This window comes from Onychostruthus taczanowskii, unplaced genomic scaffold (genome assembly GCF_017590055.1).
Source record: "Onychostruthus taczanowskii isolate IOZ18803 unplaced genomic scaffold, ASM1759005v1 scaffold225, whole genome shotgun sequence".
In the NCBI taxonomy this organism is placed as follows: Eukaryota; Metazoa; Chordata; class Aves; order Passeriformes; family Passeridae; genus Onychostruthus; species Onychostruthus taczanowskii.
In genome coordinates, this window is record NW_024499518.1 from 74,235 (window position 1) to 90,469 (window position 16,235).

The 16,235-nt window shown below is 50.4% G+C and overlaps 1 protein-coding gene across 1 annotated transcript in view; it reads right to left on the reverse strand.

The window, feature by feature from the left end:
* Positions 1 to 16,235, reverse strand: part of OTOF (otoferlin) — a 116,535-nt gene that overhangs the window by 35,319 nt on the left and 64,981 nt on the right. The window contains exons 20-27 of the mRNA XM_041405191.1: positions 14,347 to 14,533; positions 12,958 to 13,181; positions 10,880 to 10,988; positions 10,219 to 10,402; positions 7,266 to 7,386; positions 6,264 to 6,364; positions 5,084 to 5,174; positions 3,300 to 3,416 (exon numbers count right to left, since the gene is read on the reverse strand). Coding sequence (XP_041261125.1) covers positions 3,300 to 3,416; positions 5,084 to 5,174; positions 6,264 to 6,364; positions 7,266 to 7,386; positions 10,219 to 10,402; positions 10,880 to 10,988; positions 12,958 to 13,181; positions 14,347 to 14,533 — 1,134 coding nt within the window. The remainder of the gene's footprint in view (positions 1 to 3,299; positions 3,417 to 5,083; positions 5,175 to 6,263; positions 6,365 to 7,265; positions 7,387 to 10,218; positions 10,403 to 10,879; positions 10,989 to 12,957; positions 13,182 to 14,346; positions 14,534 to 16,235) is intronic.

The window sequence follows — 16,235 nt, forward strand, 5'->3', positions numbered from 1 at the left end:
AGATAAAGCCGTCAGGAAAGAAACTGGGATTTGTTGATGCAGTAAAACAGAAAAATTATAAAAGAAAGGTCACACTGGGGGCACTAGAATAGTTTGGAGATTCCCACTCCAAAAAACTGCTCAGAGCTAAGCCCGTCAGGAAAGAAACTGGGATTTGTTGATGCAGTAAAACAGAAAAATTATAAAAGAAAGGTCACACTGGGGGCACTGGAATTGTTTGGAGATTCCCGCTCCAAAAAACTGCTCAGAGCTAAGCCCGTCAGGAAAGAAACTGGGATTTGTTGATGCAGTAAAGCAGAAAAATTATAAAAGAAAGGTCACACTGGGGGCACTGGAATTGTTTGGAGATTCCTGCTCCAAAAAAGCTGTTCAGAGCTAAGCCTGTCAGGAAGGAAACTGGGATTTACTCATGCAGTAAAATATAAAAATTGTAAAAGAAAGGTCACACTGGGGGCACTGGAATTGTTTGGAGATTCCCTTTCCTAAAAACTGCTCAAAGATAAGCCCATCAGGAAGGAAATTGGGATTTGTTGATGCAGTAAAACAGAAAAATTATAAAAGAAAAGTCACACTGGGGGCACTGGAATTGCTTGGAGATTCCCGCTCCAAAAAAAACTGCTCAAAGATAAGGCCGTCAGGAAGGAAACTGGGATTTGTTGATGCAGTAAAACAGACAGGAAAGAAACTGGGATTTGTTGATGCAGTAAAACAGAAAAATTATAAAAGAAAGGTCACACTGGGGGCACTGGAATTGCTTGGAGATTCCTGCTCCAAAAAAGCTGCTCAGAGCTAAGCCCATCAGGAAGGAAACTGGGATTTACTCATGCAGTAAAATATAAAAATTATAAAAGAAAGGTCACACTGGGGGCACTGGAATTGCTTGGAGATTCCCACTCCAAAAAAGCTGCTCAGAGCTAAGCCCGTCAGGAAGGAAACTGGGATTTACTCATGCAGTAAAATATAAAAATTATAAAAGAAAGGTCACACTGGGGCACTGGAATTGTTTGGAGATTCCTTTTCCTAAAAACTGCTCAAAGATAAGCCCATCAGGAAGGAAATTGGGATTTGTTGATGCAGTAAAACAGAAAAACTATAAAAGAAAGGTCGCACTGGGGGCACTGGAATTGTTTGGAGATTCCCGCTCCAAAAAACTGCTCAAAGATAAGGCCGTCAGGAAGGAAACTGGAATTTATTGATGCAGTAAAGTAGAAAAATATAAAAAAAATCAGGCTGGCTTTAGATCTAGCCTTGTCAAGCTAGCACTTTGCAAGTTCCCGTGTGGAAACAATCCTGGTGTGAACAGTTCGTTAACATAACAATAATTCCTGGGTGAAAAACAACTGGCACCTGCATGAACATTAAATCTATCCCATGAGAATCAGTGAAGAAAATATGTAAATAATTTAAAAATAATAATTTAAGAATAATAATTTAAATAAATTAAGATATTTGATGGACTAGTAAAACGCCTTTTTCTAACCAATAAAGTAATTGGCAAAAAAGTTCCTAACCAATTGGTGTCACACACGAGGTCTGTAAAACTGTATAAAAATGAGTTATGTGAATAAAGAATTGGCTTTTCCCAATTTTTTTGGCATACCTTTTACCAACCAATAAAGTGATTGGCAAAAAAGTTCCTAACCAATGGGTGTCACACACGAGGCCTGTAAAACTGTGAAAATGAGTTATGTGAATAAAGAATTGGCTTTTCCCAATTTTTTTGGCATGAAGAAAATGGAATCTTGTGGTTGGGATTGAAGGTATTTGAGATGATAATTTGTTTAGATTTAGGTGTTTATTGTTTTTTGTTAATGTTATAGTTTCACAGCAGTGAGTTCTGTAGTTTTTTATTAGTAAGGTGTAAAATGCTTAACTATTTTTTGTTATAAGGTCTTTTAAGGTTAAACTATTTACTCAAGAAATTATACCTAAATTATTTTCTCTTTTAATCTAGTAACTGATCACTCAAATTCTGCAATACAGACTTTTCCGTTTAATTAAAAAATACCACTAACACTCATGAAGAAGAAGGAAGAAAAAGGTAAAGAAGAACAATTTGTTTTCCACTTAAAACCTCAATTTTCTTTATATTTATTATTATATTCTAAAACCCCAGACCCTGCGTTTTCCACCTTGTGATATCACACACTTCTAACTAACTACACACCCATAAACCAATGCTATAAATTTATTTTGGAAGCTTCTCCACAGCCTTGGGTTAAATGCAGTGCTCTTTTGTGGATCTGTGCTGAAAGTTTAAAATTCTCAGTATCTAGGGTTTCAACAGACTTTTGTGTGATTTATGCCGATAATTTTTGTTGGTTATAAGTTCAAAAATATATAAATTTAGGCATAGAAGACTGAAAGATTTTGTACTCTCCTCCTTCAGCGGACTTGGGGAGGGGAAAGCAGCGGGCATTCCTCATCCCTGTCTAGGGAAGATGTTCCCAGTCTGGACTGAGCTGGATCAGGATCAAGGAAGGCCTGGCTGAAACCAGGGATGGAGCTGGGAGCCTTCCATGGGAATTGGAAGCAGGAGGTGGAACAGCTGCAGCTCCAGGGAGGGACAAGAACCCCCTCTGAGCCGGTCCTAAACTGGAAAAATGTCATGGAATCATTCCGGAGCCTGAAGGGGCTCCAGGAGAGCTGCAGAGGGACTGGGGACAAGGGATGGAGGGACAGGACACAGGGAATGGCTTCCCACTGCCAGAGGGCAGGGATGGATGGGATACTGGGAATGAGGAATTGTTCCCTGGCAGGGTGGAGAGAGGCTGGGATGGAATTCCCAGAGCAGCTGTGGCTGCCCCTGGATCCCTGGGAGGGCCCAAGGCCACACTGAACATTGGCCTTGGAGAACCCTGGGACAGTGGAAGGTGCTGGGATTGGAACTGGATGGGATTTCAAATCCCTTCCCACCTAAATCAGTCTGGAATCTGATGTGTCACCTTCCAATTCCTGATTTCCCAGGGATCCACAGGATTCCTCCATGGCTGGGACTGGCTGAAACAACTCCAGCCCTGCTGCAGGAGGACCCAGGTCTGTCCCTGCCTGGGAAACTTTAATTTCTTTCACATTGGCTCATTCCCACCCAGGAGTGCACAGGGATCATGGAGCAGCACATGGACTTGGAATGGCTCCTTGCAGAGGGACCTCTCCTGCCCTTGGCATCCATCCATCCATCCATCCATCCATCCATCCATCCATCCATCCATCCATCCCTCCATCCATCCCACCCATCCCATGTTTCTGTCTCCACGAGCTGTCCCAGCCAGAGCTCCCTCTGCCCCTGAGGGACCCACCTCGTCCGCCAGGAACCGCAGCTTCTGCAGGAAGTTCTGCACCAGCTTCAGCTTGTCCTTCATGGTGTTCCTCTTGACTTGGGAGCGCAGGGCCGTGGCCTGCTGGGCCATGTTCTCCTGTGGGGACAGCCGGGACATCAGGACACAGCTCGGAGCAAGGAAAGGCGCCTCAATCCCACCCGATCAGGATGGACACCTTCTGACATCCTTTTGTTGACCTTGGCGTGGCAGAGTGCCTGAGAGGGCAGAGACAGCCCAGGAGAAGGTGACACCACAAAGGTGTCACCTGAGCTTGGAGAATTTTGGGGTGGCTTGAGGAAGGTGCCTCTCCTGTTGTCACCCATCTCGTGACCCTTGGAGCTTCCATGTGAACGTGTGGAATTTAAAATTCCTGGATCTCGAGGATGCAGCTGGCCACTGGAGTTGGTGACCTTGGCCGTGCCAGCTGGAGAAGCCACCAGCTCCTCATCCAGCTCTCTGGCACATCCTTGGCAAAGAGCAGAGCCACCAATCCCAAACCTCTGTCTCTGAGGCAGCTCTGTTCTAAAAGGATTCCCAAAGTCACCCCAGATATCTGTCCCTGGAGCAGCTCTGTTCCAAAAGGATTCCCAAAATCACCTCCAAAATCTCTGTTCCTGAGGCAGCTCTGTTTTTTGGGGTACCCAAAATCACCCCCAAACCTCTGTCCCTGGGGCAACTTTGCTTTTCAGCGTTCCAAAAATCACCCCAAACCTCTGTCCGTGTGAAGCTCTGCTTTTTGGGGTTCCCAAAATCACCCCAATCCTCTGTCCCTTAGGCAGCTCTGCTTTTCAGGGTTCCCAAAATCAGCCCAAAACCTCTGTTCCTGGGGCAGCTCTTCTTTTCAGGGTTCCCAAAATCACCCCAAACCTCTGTCCCAGGGGCAGCTCTGTTCTGTGGTGTTCCCAAAATTCCCCTTTCCAACTCTGTGCTCCCAAATTTCTTTCCAGAGTCTGTTGGAGGGGAGCCAGCAGAAGCAGACGTGACACCTGGGACTTGGCTGAGACGTTTTTGGAGTACCCAAAATCACCTCAAATCTCTGTTCCTGAGGCAGCTCTGTTTTTTGGGGTACCCAAAATCACTCCCAAACCTCTGTCCCTGGGGCAACTTTGCTTTTCAGGGTTCCGAAAATCACCCCAAACCTCTGTCCGTGTGAAGCTCTGCTTTTTGGGGTTCCCAAAATCACCCCAATCCTCTGTCCCTTAGGCAGCTCTGCTTTTGGGTTCCCAAAATCAGCCCAATCCTCCGTTCCTGAGGCAGCTCTGTTTTTCGGGGTTCCCAAAATCTCCCCAAACCTCTGTCCCAGGGGCAGCTCTGTTTTTTGGGGTTCCCAAAATCATCCCAAACCTCTGTCCCTGGGGCAGCTCTGTTCTGTGGTGTTCCCAAAATTCCCCTTTCCAACTCTGTGCTCCCAAATTTCTTTCCAGAGTCTGTTGGAGGGGAGCCAGCAGAAGCAGACGTGACACCTGGGACTTGGCTGAGACCCGAGTCACCTTTGGGGTCAGAATTAAACCCCAAATCCCTGACCCACAGGGACTGGAGACCAACGTGTCCATGGACAAGATTCCATCCCCTGCTCAGGAATCCTCCTCCGCTCTTCCCAAAGCTTCTCTGAACAACCCTGCTCACCATCCCAGGGAACAATTCCTAATTCCCAATATCCCTCTGGCAGTGGGAGCCATTCCCTGGGTCCTGTCCCTCCATGCCTTGTCCCCAGTCCCTCTCTGGCTCTCCTGGAGCCCCTTTAGGGATCGGATCCCGCTCACCAGCTCCCGCATGCAGGATTTGAGCCTCTCCCGGTCCAGCCTGGTGCGGGACGAGTGGTGCTGGTCCTTGTCAGCCAAGGTCAGGAAGCGCCTGTGGGAAAAGGCGATTCGGTGATTCCCATGGGAATCCTTCCCGAGGTTCCCTTCCCACCTTGTCAGTCTGGCCACATCCCTGGAAAATGCTCGTATTCCTGCCAATCTCCAACAAAACTGTAGATGAAAGGCCAGTTCACACTGTGGACACGGAGCCAGGAAGGGACAGTCGGTGTCATCAGGTGCCACCAGGTGCCACCCAGAATTCACAGAATTCATGGAATTCACTGGGCTGGAAGAGACCTGCAAGCTCATCGAGTCCAACCCAGCCCCAACAGCTCAATTCAACCCTGGCACCCAGTGCCACGTCCAGTCTACTCCTAAACATGTCCAGGGGTGGTGACTCCACCACCTCCCCGGGAATTCCCAAAATTCCCAGAATTTACAGAATTCACAGAATCACCAAGTTGGAGGAGACCTTTAAGACCATCAAGGCCAACACAGCCCAGACACCTCAACTAAACCCTGGCACCCAGTGCCACGTCCAGTCTACTCCTAAACATGTCCAGGGGTGGTGACTCCACCACCTCCCCGGGAATTCCCAAAATTCCCCAAATTCCCAGAATTCACACAATCACCAGGCTGGAAGAGACTTCCAAGACCCTGGAGTCCAACCCATCCCCAACACCTCAACTCAGCCCTGGCCCCCAGTGCCACACCCAGGCGTTGTTAAACACCCCCAGGGATGGTGACTCCACCACCTCCCCAGGCAGCCATTCCAGAACTTTATCACCTTTCTGTAAAAAGCTTTTTCCTGCTATCCAGCCTGAATTTCCCTTGGTGCAGCTCAAGGCTGTGTCTTTTGGTTCTGTCAGTGCCTGGAGAAAGAGCCCAGCCCCAGCTGAGCACAGCCACCTTTCAGGTCACCGGCCTGTGGAGGCCACAGGACTGGGGTGTCCCGCCCTGCTTTGGGGTGTTTGGGGTGCAGATGGAAGCACCATGCTCCAGCCCGAGGCAAAAGCCCCAGCGTGGTGACAGTGTCATAGAATGCAGTCCCATCATCCCCAGAACAGGGTGATGACGGGACAAGGTGAGGTGACATTCCCACTGGGACCCACGCGGTGCCACCTTCCCGTGTGTCACTCACAGGCAGCCGCTGCTCAGCTCCTCCAGGACCCCTCGGAGCCGGCGCTCCGGGTGCGGCTTCTCCGTCTTGATCATCTCCTGCACGTCGTTGAGGCCCTCCTCCTGCGGCACCGACGGGGACAGCGTGAGGGCTGGGAACGGGCTGGGATCGCCTGGGATCAACTGGGATCAACTGGGTGGGCTGGGAACCACCTGGGCTGGGCATCACCTGGGATCATCTGGGATTACCTGGGCTGGGAACCACCTGGGATCACCTGGATGGGCTGGGAACTGCCTGGGATCACCTGAGATCACCTGGATGGGCTGGGAACCACCTGGGATCACCTGGATGGGCTGGGAAGCACCTGAGATCACCTGTGATCACCTGGGCTGGGAATCATTTGGGATCACCTGGGCTGGTCTAGGGACCATCTTGGATCACCTGGGATGACCTGGGTGGGCTGGGCATCACCTGGGATCAGCTGGGAATCACCTGGGTGGGCTGGGAACCACCTGGGATCACCTGGACTGGGAACCACTTGGCCTCCCCACCCTCACAGGGAAGAATTCCGTCCCAGTGTCCTGCCCAAATCTCCCCTTTCCGAGTTTGTACCCATTCCCTGTGTGCTGTCCCTCCATGCCTTGTCCCCAGTCCCTCCCCAGCTCCCCTGGAGCTCCTTTAGGCTCTGGAGGGGGCTCTGAGCTCTCCCTGGAGCTTTCCCTTCCCTGGCTCTGCCACGAGTGCTCACCCCTCCAGCCCAGGTGACAGAGCCTCCCCACCCTGTCCCCTTTTGTGGGGACATCAGGATCTGACCCTCAGAATTATCTGGATCTGACCCTCAGAATTCTCAAGGAGCTGCTGGAATTTGGTGATTCCTCACTGGGAATGCTCCCCTTTTCAGGCACTGTCCGTCCCTGCCTTTCAGGGAGCCCGGCTGTGGCTGTGCCTGGTGCCAGCCCCGTGTCCCAGCCGTGTCCCCCCTGTCCCCCCACCCCTCCCTGCCCATCCCTGTCCGCCCCTGACCAGCTTGTCCGCGATCTTGTCCATGATGTTGGCGTTGTAGAGCCGGCGCCGCTGGTCCTGCCACCAGCTCCGGATGTAGATGCAGGGCTTCTTCTCCAGGTAGGGCAGGTGGAAGTAATTCCTGCAAGAGGAGGCAGGAGAGGCGCTCCGTGAGGGTGGCAGTCCTGGCCAGGGGCAGCCCCTATCCCACCCCTCTCCCGGGAGGCAATGCCGTGGTGGGAAGGGGGATACGGGGACTCGGAGTGGGAGGGAGCTGGCCTCAGCTGCATCCTGGAGAGCAGAGGCGCCGTTTTTCCCGACCAATGGAATGGAGGCTCCGTTTTTCCTGAGGCCATTCCCAAAGCCAGGATGGATGGGTGCAGTGCCCAGGGGCTGCCCCATCCTTCCTGGGAGTGTCCAAGGCTGGGTTGGATGGGGTTTGGAGCAATCTGGGATGTGCAGCAGCTCTCTGGCCACTAAGAGAAGCAGACAACTTTCCCAGGAATTGTTCTGTGAGGAAACAGGAAGAAAGGCTGTGGGAGAAAATAATGAGAAGCAAATAAAGAGAAAATAATGAGAAACAATTCATATCTTAACCTGCTGCACCTGGTGTTTGTGAACATGTGGAATGTGTTATGGAGATTTGTTTACCAAAAGGTGATTTATTAATTAGCCACTGGTGATGGTGTTTAAATTGAAGGACCAATCAGGTCCAGCTTTGGACTAGGAATCACCTGGGATCACGTGGGCATATCACAACTGTCTATAAAAACAATGAGTTTCTTAACAAAGACCAATGGAATGGATGATCCGTTTTTCCCAAGGCCATTCCCAAAGCCAGGATGGATGGGTGCAGTGCCCAGGGGCTGCCCCATCCATCCTGGGAGTGTCCAAGGCTGGGTTGGATGGGGTTTGGAGCAATCTGGGATGTGCAGCAGCTCTCTGGCCACTAAGAGAAGCAGACAACTTTCCCAGGAATTGTTCTGTGAGGAAACAGGAAGAAAGGCTGTGGGAGAAAATAATGAGAAGCAAATAAAGAGAAAATAATGAGAAACAATTCATATCTTAACCTGCTGCACCTGGTGTTTGTGAACATGTGGAATGTGTTATGGAGATTTGTTTACCAAAAGGTGATTTATTAATTAGCCCATGGTGATGGTGTTTTAATTAAAGGACCAATCAAGTCCAGCTGTATCATAACTGTCTATAAAAGCAATGAGGTTCTTAATAAAGATTAATCTGTAATCATGGAGTCTATGCTAATTATTACCCGGCCGGGTGATAATGTACAGTGGGATGTGTCGGGTTCAGAACTGGAGGATCTTTAAGATCCCTTTCCGCTGCTGCACCTGAAAAGGGGAATCCTGCTGCACCTGGAAAGGGAATCCTGCTGCTCCTAGAATCACCAGGATTCAAATCGAGCTCCAGCCCTTCCCAGGTATTCCCACCAGGAGATGTCAGCAGAACCCCGTGGCTGAGTTCCCCAGCTGCCAGAGGATGGAGATTTTTGGATAAACAGGGTGGGAAAGGACCAAAACATTGGAATTTCTCATCTCCCCTTGGGATTCACCTGCAGAAAGAGGTGTGGAACAGAGGAGGGAATTCCAGGGGGATCTATCTGTGCTGGATATTGATTAAAGCAAGGGAGGGAACTCCAGCGAGATTTTTCCGTGCTGGATATTGATGGAAACAGGGAGGGAATTCCAGGGAGACATCTATCTTCACCGGATATAATTTTCCCAATTGATTTAATCAGGCAGTGAATTCAATTAGTACCAATCTACTGCTGAAACTTGATAAAGATCCACTTTAAGTGAATCTCATCGTCTTAAATTCCATTATCTTTCTTGCAATGCAAATCCAGACCTTCCCGGGCACATCTCACCAGGAAGAGGATTTGAGCCTTTTTATCCCAATTTCCTGCCTGGTGCATTTGCGGATTTTCCCAGCAGTTTTTCCATCTGGGATTTCGACACTGCCCGGGCCACCACTGACCCATGTCCCCAAACCAGGACAGTCCCCAAGTGCCACACAAGGTGGACATGATGACCAGTCTGTGCCCAGGTGGACACACTGACCACACAGATGCAGGTGGACACTGACCAGTGCCCAGGGGGACACACTGACCACACGAATCCAGGTGGACACACTGACCTGTCCATGCCCAGATGGACACACTGACCAGTGCCCAGGTGGACACACTGACCAGTCTGTGACCAAATGGACACACTGACCAGTGCCCAGGTGGACACACTGACCAGTCTGTGACTAGTGGGATACACTGACCAGTGCCCAGGAGGACACACTGACCTGTCCATACCCAGGTGGACACACTGACCGCACGAATCCAGGTGGACACACTGACCGCACGAATCCAGGTGGACACACTGACCGCACGAATCCAGGTGGACACACTGACCGCACGAATCCAGGTGGACACACTGACCGCACGAATCCAGGTGGACACACTGACCGCACGAATCCAGGTGGACACACTGACCGCACGAATCCAGGTGGACACACTGACCAGTGCCCAGGTGGACACACTGACCACACAGATGCAGGTGGACACTGACCAGTGCCCAGATGGACACACTGACCACATAAATCCAGGTGGACACACTGACCACACGAATCCAGGTGGACACACTGACCTGTCTGTGACCAGTGGGACACACTGACCTGGTGTCCAAGTGGACACACTGACCACACAAATCCAGGAGGACACACTGACCAGTCTGTGACCAAATGGACACACTGACCAGTGCCCAGGTGGACACACTGACCACACAAATCCGTGTGGACACACTGAACTGTCTGTGACCAGTGGGACACACTGACCAGTCTGTGACCAAATGGACACACTGACCCAGTGCCCAGGTGGACACACTGACATGTCCGTGCCCAGATGGACACACTGACCAGTCTGTGACCAAATGGACACACTGACCAGTGCCCAGGAGGACACACTGACCTGTCCGTGACCAGGGGCTTCATGGGCTGGGATGAAGAAACAGAAACCAGCTCTCCGTCCTCGCCACCTTCATCGTCACTGGAGTTCTGGAGCAGCTCCGACTCCTCCTCGTCGCCATCCCCTCCCTCTTTCTTCCTTCTCAGGAGGGGTTTGCTGGAGCCATCCACCTGGTTGCCATAGTTACCTCGAGGAGAAGAAGGAAAAAAAAAATAAAAAGAGATGGAATCAATTCACAGGGTTATAACTCCCAGCTCTGGGATTGAATTCGCAAAAGTTTGCGAATTTTGCGAGTCTTGCAAAAAATTGGCAAAAGTTTTCTCTGCTGGAACCGCGGAGAACGTTGGAGTCTGACTTCCTGGAATCACATCCAGGAGGTGGAAATTAGGCAGAGGTGTCTGTGCCCTGCTCCTGTCCCCTCTCGATCCCCTGGGAATCCCCGGAGCATGAAACCAGGATGGGAGAGAGGGATCAGCTCCACTGGTCACACCCCAGCAGGCACAAAATGGGATCCCACATCCCTCACGCCCACGGAGGAGCCATTCCCTGCTCCCCAAACCCGCTCTAGCAGGAGTTGGAATGGAAAATCGGGAATAAACCCCACCCCCAGCTTTGGATTCTGATTTTCACCACCATCACTCTCCCCAAAAAAACCCCAACCAACCTATGGTGACCTCAAAGTTAATGGGTTTGTCCCCAATCTTCCTGTCGATCATGGTGGCCTCCAGGAAGGCTCCGAAAAGGAAGAATTCCTCCATCTTCCCGCTGCAGTTCTGCAGGAGAAAAGAGGTCCCAGGGCTGAGGGTTGGGGCCAGAGGGAGAGCCAGGTCCATCCCTCGGGATGCCTTTTCCAAAGGGACCGGGAGGGTTTTGTCTCCCATCTCCTGGCTTGTTGTAGAGAGTGTATAATTAAAGATTTAATTTTAATATCTTTTAATTAAAGCTTGAGCTGTGATCAGGGGCATTCAGGAATACAATCCTGAGTTCCCTAAACTGATCAAACCAGACAAATCCAGGTGCCTGGGTGCTCCCGTGGAATTGGGATGGTTCTGTTTTTCCACGTGGTTTCATTCCCCCTGGCTGGGAAATAAATGAGATTCTTGGTTTCTGATAGAAACCCATCGGGATAAGAGTGGGATAACTGGAATTAGGGGATGAGTCACTGCCCGTGTGTATTTCCCCCACGGAGAAACATCCCTAGGTTCAGGAGATTGTAGAAATTGTGGATGGTTTGGGTGGGAAGGGACCTTAAAGATCATCCAGTTTCATGGGCAGGGTCATCTTGCTCTATCCCAGGGTGCCGCAAGCCCTGTCCAAACTGGCCATGGACGCTTCCAGGGGTGGATCAGCCAACGCTCCTCTGGGAACGCTGTGCCAGTGACAATCAATGTCACTCTGACATTCCCAGAGCCCCTAAGGGAAGTGAGCCCTGGAATGATCCTAAAACCCAATACTTCCGTTGCTCTGTGAGATCCAGAACAGCTGGGACAGCACTTGAAATCACAGAGTTCACAGAATTCACGGAATTCACAGAATCACTGGGTTGGAAGAGACCTCCAAGACCATGGAGTCCAACCCAGCCCCGACACCTCAACTCAACGCTGGCACCCAGTGCCACATCCAGGCTTCTCCTAAATACATCCAGGCATCACCATGGCATCACATCCAGGCTCTACCACCTCCCTGGTCCCCGGGAATTCCCAAAATTCCCCGAATTCCCAGAATTCACAGAATCACTGGGTTGGAAGAGCCCTCCAAGTCCATGGAGTCCAACCCAGCCCCGACACTTCAACTCAACCCTGGCCCCCAGTGCCACATCCAGGTTTCTCCTAAATCCATCCAGGGATGGTGGCTCCACCACCTCCCCGGTCCCTGGGAATTCCCAAAATTCCCCGAATTCCCAGAATTCACAGAATCACTGGGTTGGAAGAGACCTCCAAGTCCATGGAGTCCAACCCAGCCCCGACACTTCAACTCAACCCTGGCCCCCAGTGCCACATCCAGGCTTTGTTAAACACACCCAGGGATGGTGACTGCACCACCTCCCCAGGCAGCCATTCCAGAACTTTATCACCTTTCTGGGAAAACCTTTTTTCTGCTATCCATCCTGAATTTCCCTTGGTGTAGCTCAAGGCTGTGTGCTGTGGTTCTGTCAGTGCCTGGAGAAAGAGCCCAGCCCCAGCTGAGCACAGCCACCTTTCACAGGACAATCCCCAATTTATGAGACCAAAAGTAACAATCCAATATTCCCGAGACCCCAAACTGCCCCCGGATGTTGTGGGGTCACGGGGACACCTGAGGCATCACGGTATTATGTTTCTTTTCCTTGGGCCAGTTCTCGTAAGCCCTCAAAAGAAATATAACACACCCAAGGATAGCTCAGCTATTACTTTGGGGGCATAAAATAAGCAGGATGACTTCTGCTGCAGTGTTAGAAACAAAAGAGGTTTAACAAAAGGCAAAATAACAAACAGAGGTCTGCTCCTGATAAAAAACACCTCACAAAAGCACTTTAGCTCTTTTATTCTCTTCTTTTCTACCTGATGGGCCAGGCGGGACTTTTTTGGCTTCTATCCAATTAGCTGCCCTCAAGTTTTTGGTGAAGTCCCTGAGGTCCTATGAGGTGGCTTTTCACCTAATCCTTGAGAGAAACTTCTGGGCTTCTTTCCTTTTTTGGGGGACAAAGGACAGTTTTGCCACTCTGTCACTAGGGGACACGCTCCTACGTCACGGGGGACTTACGTCAGCCACCGCCGTGGCCTGCTCCACCTGCACCTCAGTGGAGCTGTTGATCTCGGGGTTGGTGGTGTCCAGGATCTCCACGGCCAGGCCCAGCAGGAGCCGGGCGCGGAAGGAGACGCCCTCGCCCAGGCCCTCGTTGAGCTCCTGGTGCTCGTCCATCAGGGTGTAGTTCCGCGTGGAGCCGTACATGTTCACCCAGGCGGGGCCGAAGGTGGGCAGGAAGCCTGGCGGGGTGGAAAGGGGCAAGTGGGAAGGGGTTGGAGAGGGAAAAGGGAATGTCTTGGCAGCCGTGGTTGGCGCCACTTTCCTGGTCTCTGTGTGGTGACACAGGCTGGGACTGTGTGTTCTTGTGTGTCCGTGGAAGTGTGGTTGGCGCCAGCCATGAAGATGGTTTTCAGGGAATCCTGGGATAATCTGGGTTGGGAAAGAGCTTCCAGACCATCGAGTCCAGCCTGTGACTGATCTCTACCTTGTCCCCAGCCCAGAGCACTGAGTGCCACATCCAGGAATTCCTTGGACACCTGCAGGGATTGGGACCCCAAACCTCCCTGGGCAGCCCCTGCCAAGGCCTAACCACCCTTTCCGTGGGGAAATTCCTCCTGGTGTCCAACCTGGCACAACCAGGGTGAGCGGAAGGATTTAAATCTTTTATCTTAGTCTCCTGCCTAATGGATTTGCAGGAGATTTTTCCAGCAGCTTTTCTATCGGATCCCAGCACTGCCAAGGCCTCCACTAACCCATGTCCCCAGGTGCCACATCCAAACAGCTTTTAAATCCCTCCAGGGATGGAAACTCCACCCGTGCCAGGGATCAACAGCCATTTCCAGGAAGGAATTTTCCAGATATCCACCCTGAGCCTGCCCTGGCCCAGCCTGAGGCCATTTCCCCTAGTCTTGTCCCTGTTCCCTGGGAGCAGAACCCGACCCCCCCTGGCTGTCCCCTCCTGTCAGGGAATTGTGCAGAGCCACAAGGTCCCCCCAAGTCTCCAGGATTTTTTTTTTGGAGAAATTTTCTGGGAGGGCAGTGGTGGGAACTGGAATGGTCTTTGGCAATTCCCCATTTTGAGGGTCGAGGAAGGAGAACTCCCCGTTAGTCCCTTTCCAGTCCCACGTGTGGTTTCCCATCTTTGCCCACAAATGCTTATGCATCCATGGAATTTTTGGAAGAGCAAATTGTTCTGGGGTGTCTTTGCTTTCAGGTATTGGCTGAAGGTTTGTGACAAATCTTGGTTTTCAGGGCATTGGCCCAGGAACCTCTCCAATTTCAGGACAGCAAGGTCTCTCCAGATGAGCACCAGGGAATTCCAGGGGGGGGGAAGGAACCTGGAAAACTTCGGGAACCCTGCCAAAGGAATGCCCCTGTAGCTTTTATGTCCCCTTTCAACTTTACCTTTGTCCCCTTCGTTGGAGATCTTCCTCAGGTCAATGAAATGGGTCCCGATGGCCACATCGTTGACCTTGTCCGAGTCCCGGATCTGGATCTTGATCCGCTTGCACAGCGGGGGGAACATCTCTGTGAAGATGATCTGCTCGTTCCAGAGGGGCTCGTAGCTGCTCTTCTGTATGGATGTCTTTCCCTGGGAATCAAGAGGAGACGGATATCAGACAAGGGTTGAGTAAGAGCCTGAGATGCGAGATGTGGAACTCCAGGCTCCTCGTCAAAATGCAGTTTATTTTATGCAAGAATGTTACAGCAGTCTGGGGTTGTGGGATTTTGGAACCCCAGACACTGAAAATTTTAAACTTTCTGTGCTGAAAGGCACAGACCCGCAGGAGAGCACTGCTTTTGGCCTGGGGCTGTGAAGAAGGCTTCCAAAATTGATTGATGCACTGAGATTACGGGTGTGGAGCTGGTTAGAAGTTTGTCATCTCACAGTGTGAAAAAACTCAGATTTGGGGTTTTAGTATATGGTGATACATGGGAGCCAAGATGGAGAATTTTGGGCGTGGGTTAGATGTCTTTTTTGCACCTTTTTCTTCACGGATCTGGGTGGTTTTCTCTAATTGGATTAAAGATGTCCGCATTCCGGGTTTTGGGTGATAATTGGGTTAGAAGCATAAGCAATATGGATGTCAACTGTTTATTGTTTATTATGTCAACTTTATAGGACCTAAATGGCCTTGGACAGACTCCATTTCAGCTCACTTTTTAGGGGGAGCTCGCATCTTGTGAGTTTGTAATAGATAAGGATGATAAACTTCAGAGTGAGACTTCAAAAACAACATCTCCTGAGTTTTATTCGCCCTGACCTTGGAGCAAGAAAGAGCCTGGATTTCCAACAGTGGGTGACAGAGTCATGGCTACATCTGTCAGCTCCAGCTGCAGACAAACCTGAAAACCTTTTAGTTTTGGTTACATTTCACTATGTATTTTTCTTTGCTGTGCATCTTAATACAAAATCAACCAATCAATAACTTTACTATTACCTACAGCCTATCACAACTACTATAATTACCATATTATGGTCAATACTATCCAATCACATGAATTAAAATGTTACAGTTTAAGCTTAAAGTTGTTTTTCGGTTTTCTTGCAGTGGAAAATTCTTAGACCGTTTTTCTACTTGCCACATCCACATGTTTGTTTGCCTGTGGTATCTTTCTGCTTGGTAAAAAAATCTTTTTGTTTTTGGTCAGCTTATCCTTTGCTCTAAGTCATAACATCTCTTTCCAACTCGACTTAACCTTTGCTTTCTTAGTCGTCCAGCAAGACTGGCTCAGCAATCATCAATTTGCACATCTGTTATTCTGTATCAAAACTTGTTTCCATCTCTATTGCATTCTCAGGTTCTGCAATTAGAGAGCTTTCTGCCAAGTTTCTTGCCAAACTTTCATCCTTCCCAACAGGTTGGATCTCCCAAACCATCCCTCACCACCCGAGCTGCTCCCTTCCACTCACTCCGCCCTCTCCTGAGCAAAGAATTCTCCTCCTCAACTGGAGAGGGCTCAAACCCATCCCGGAGGGAGAAAACAAGGTGACACCACGCCCATCTCGACGTGCCAGGTGACACCATGCTCATCTGAACATGCCAAGTGACACCATGCCCATCTTAACCAAGGTGACACCACGCCCATCTAGATGTGCCAGGTGACACTATGCCCATCTTGACCAAGGTGACACCATGCCCATCTCAATGTGCCAGGTGACACCACGCCCATGTCGATGTGCCAAGTGACACCACGCCCATGTCGATGTGCCAGGTGACACCATGCCCATCTCGATGTGCCACGTGACCATGCCCATCTTGACATGCCAAGTGACACCACACCCATCTAAA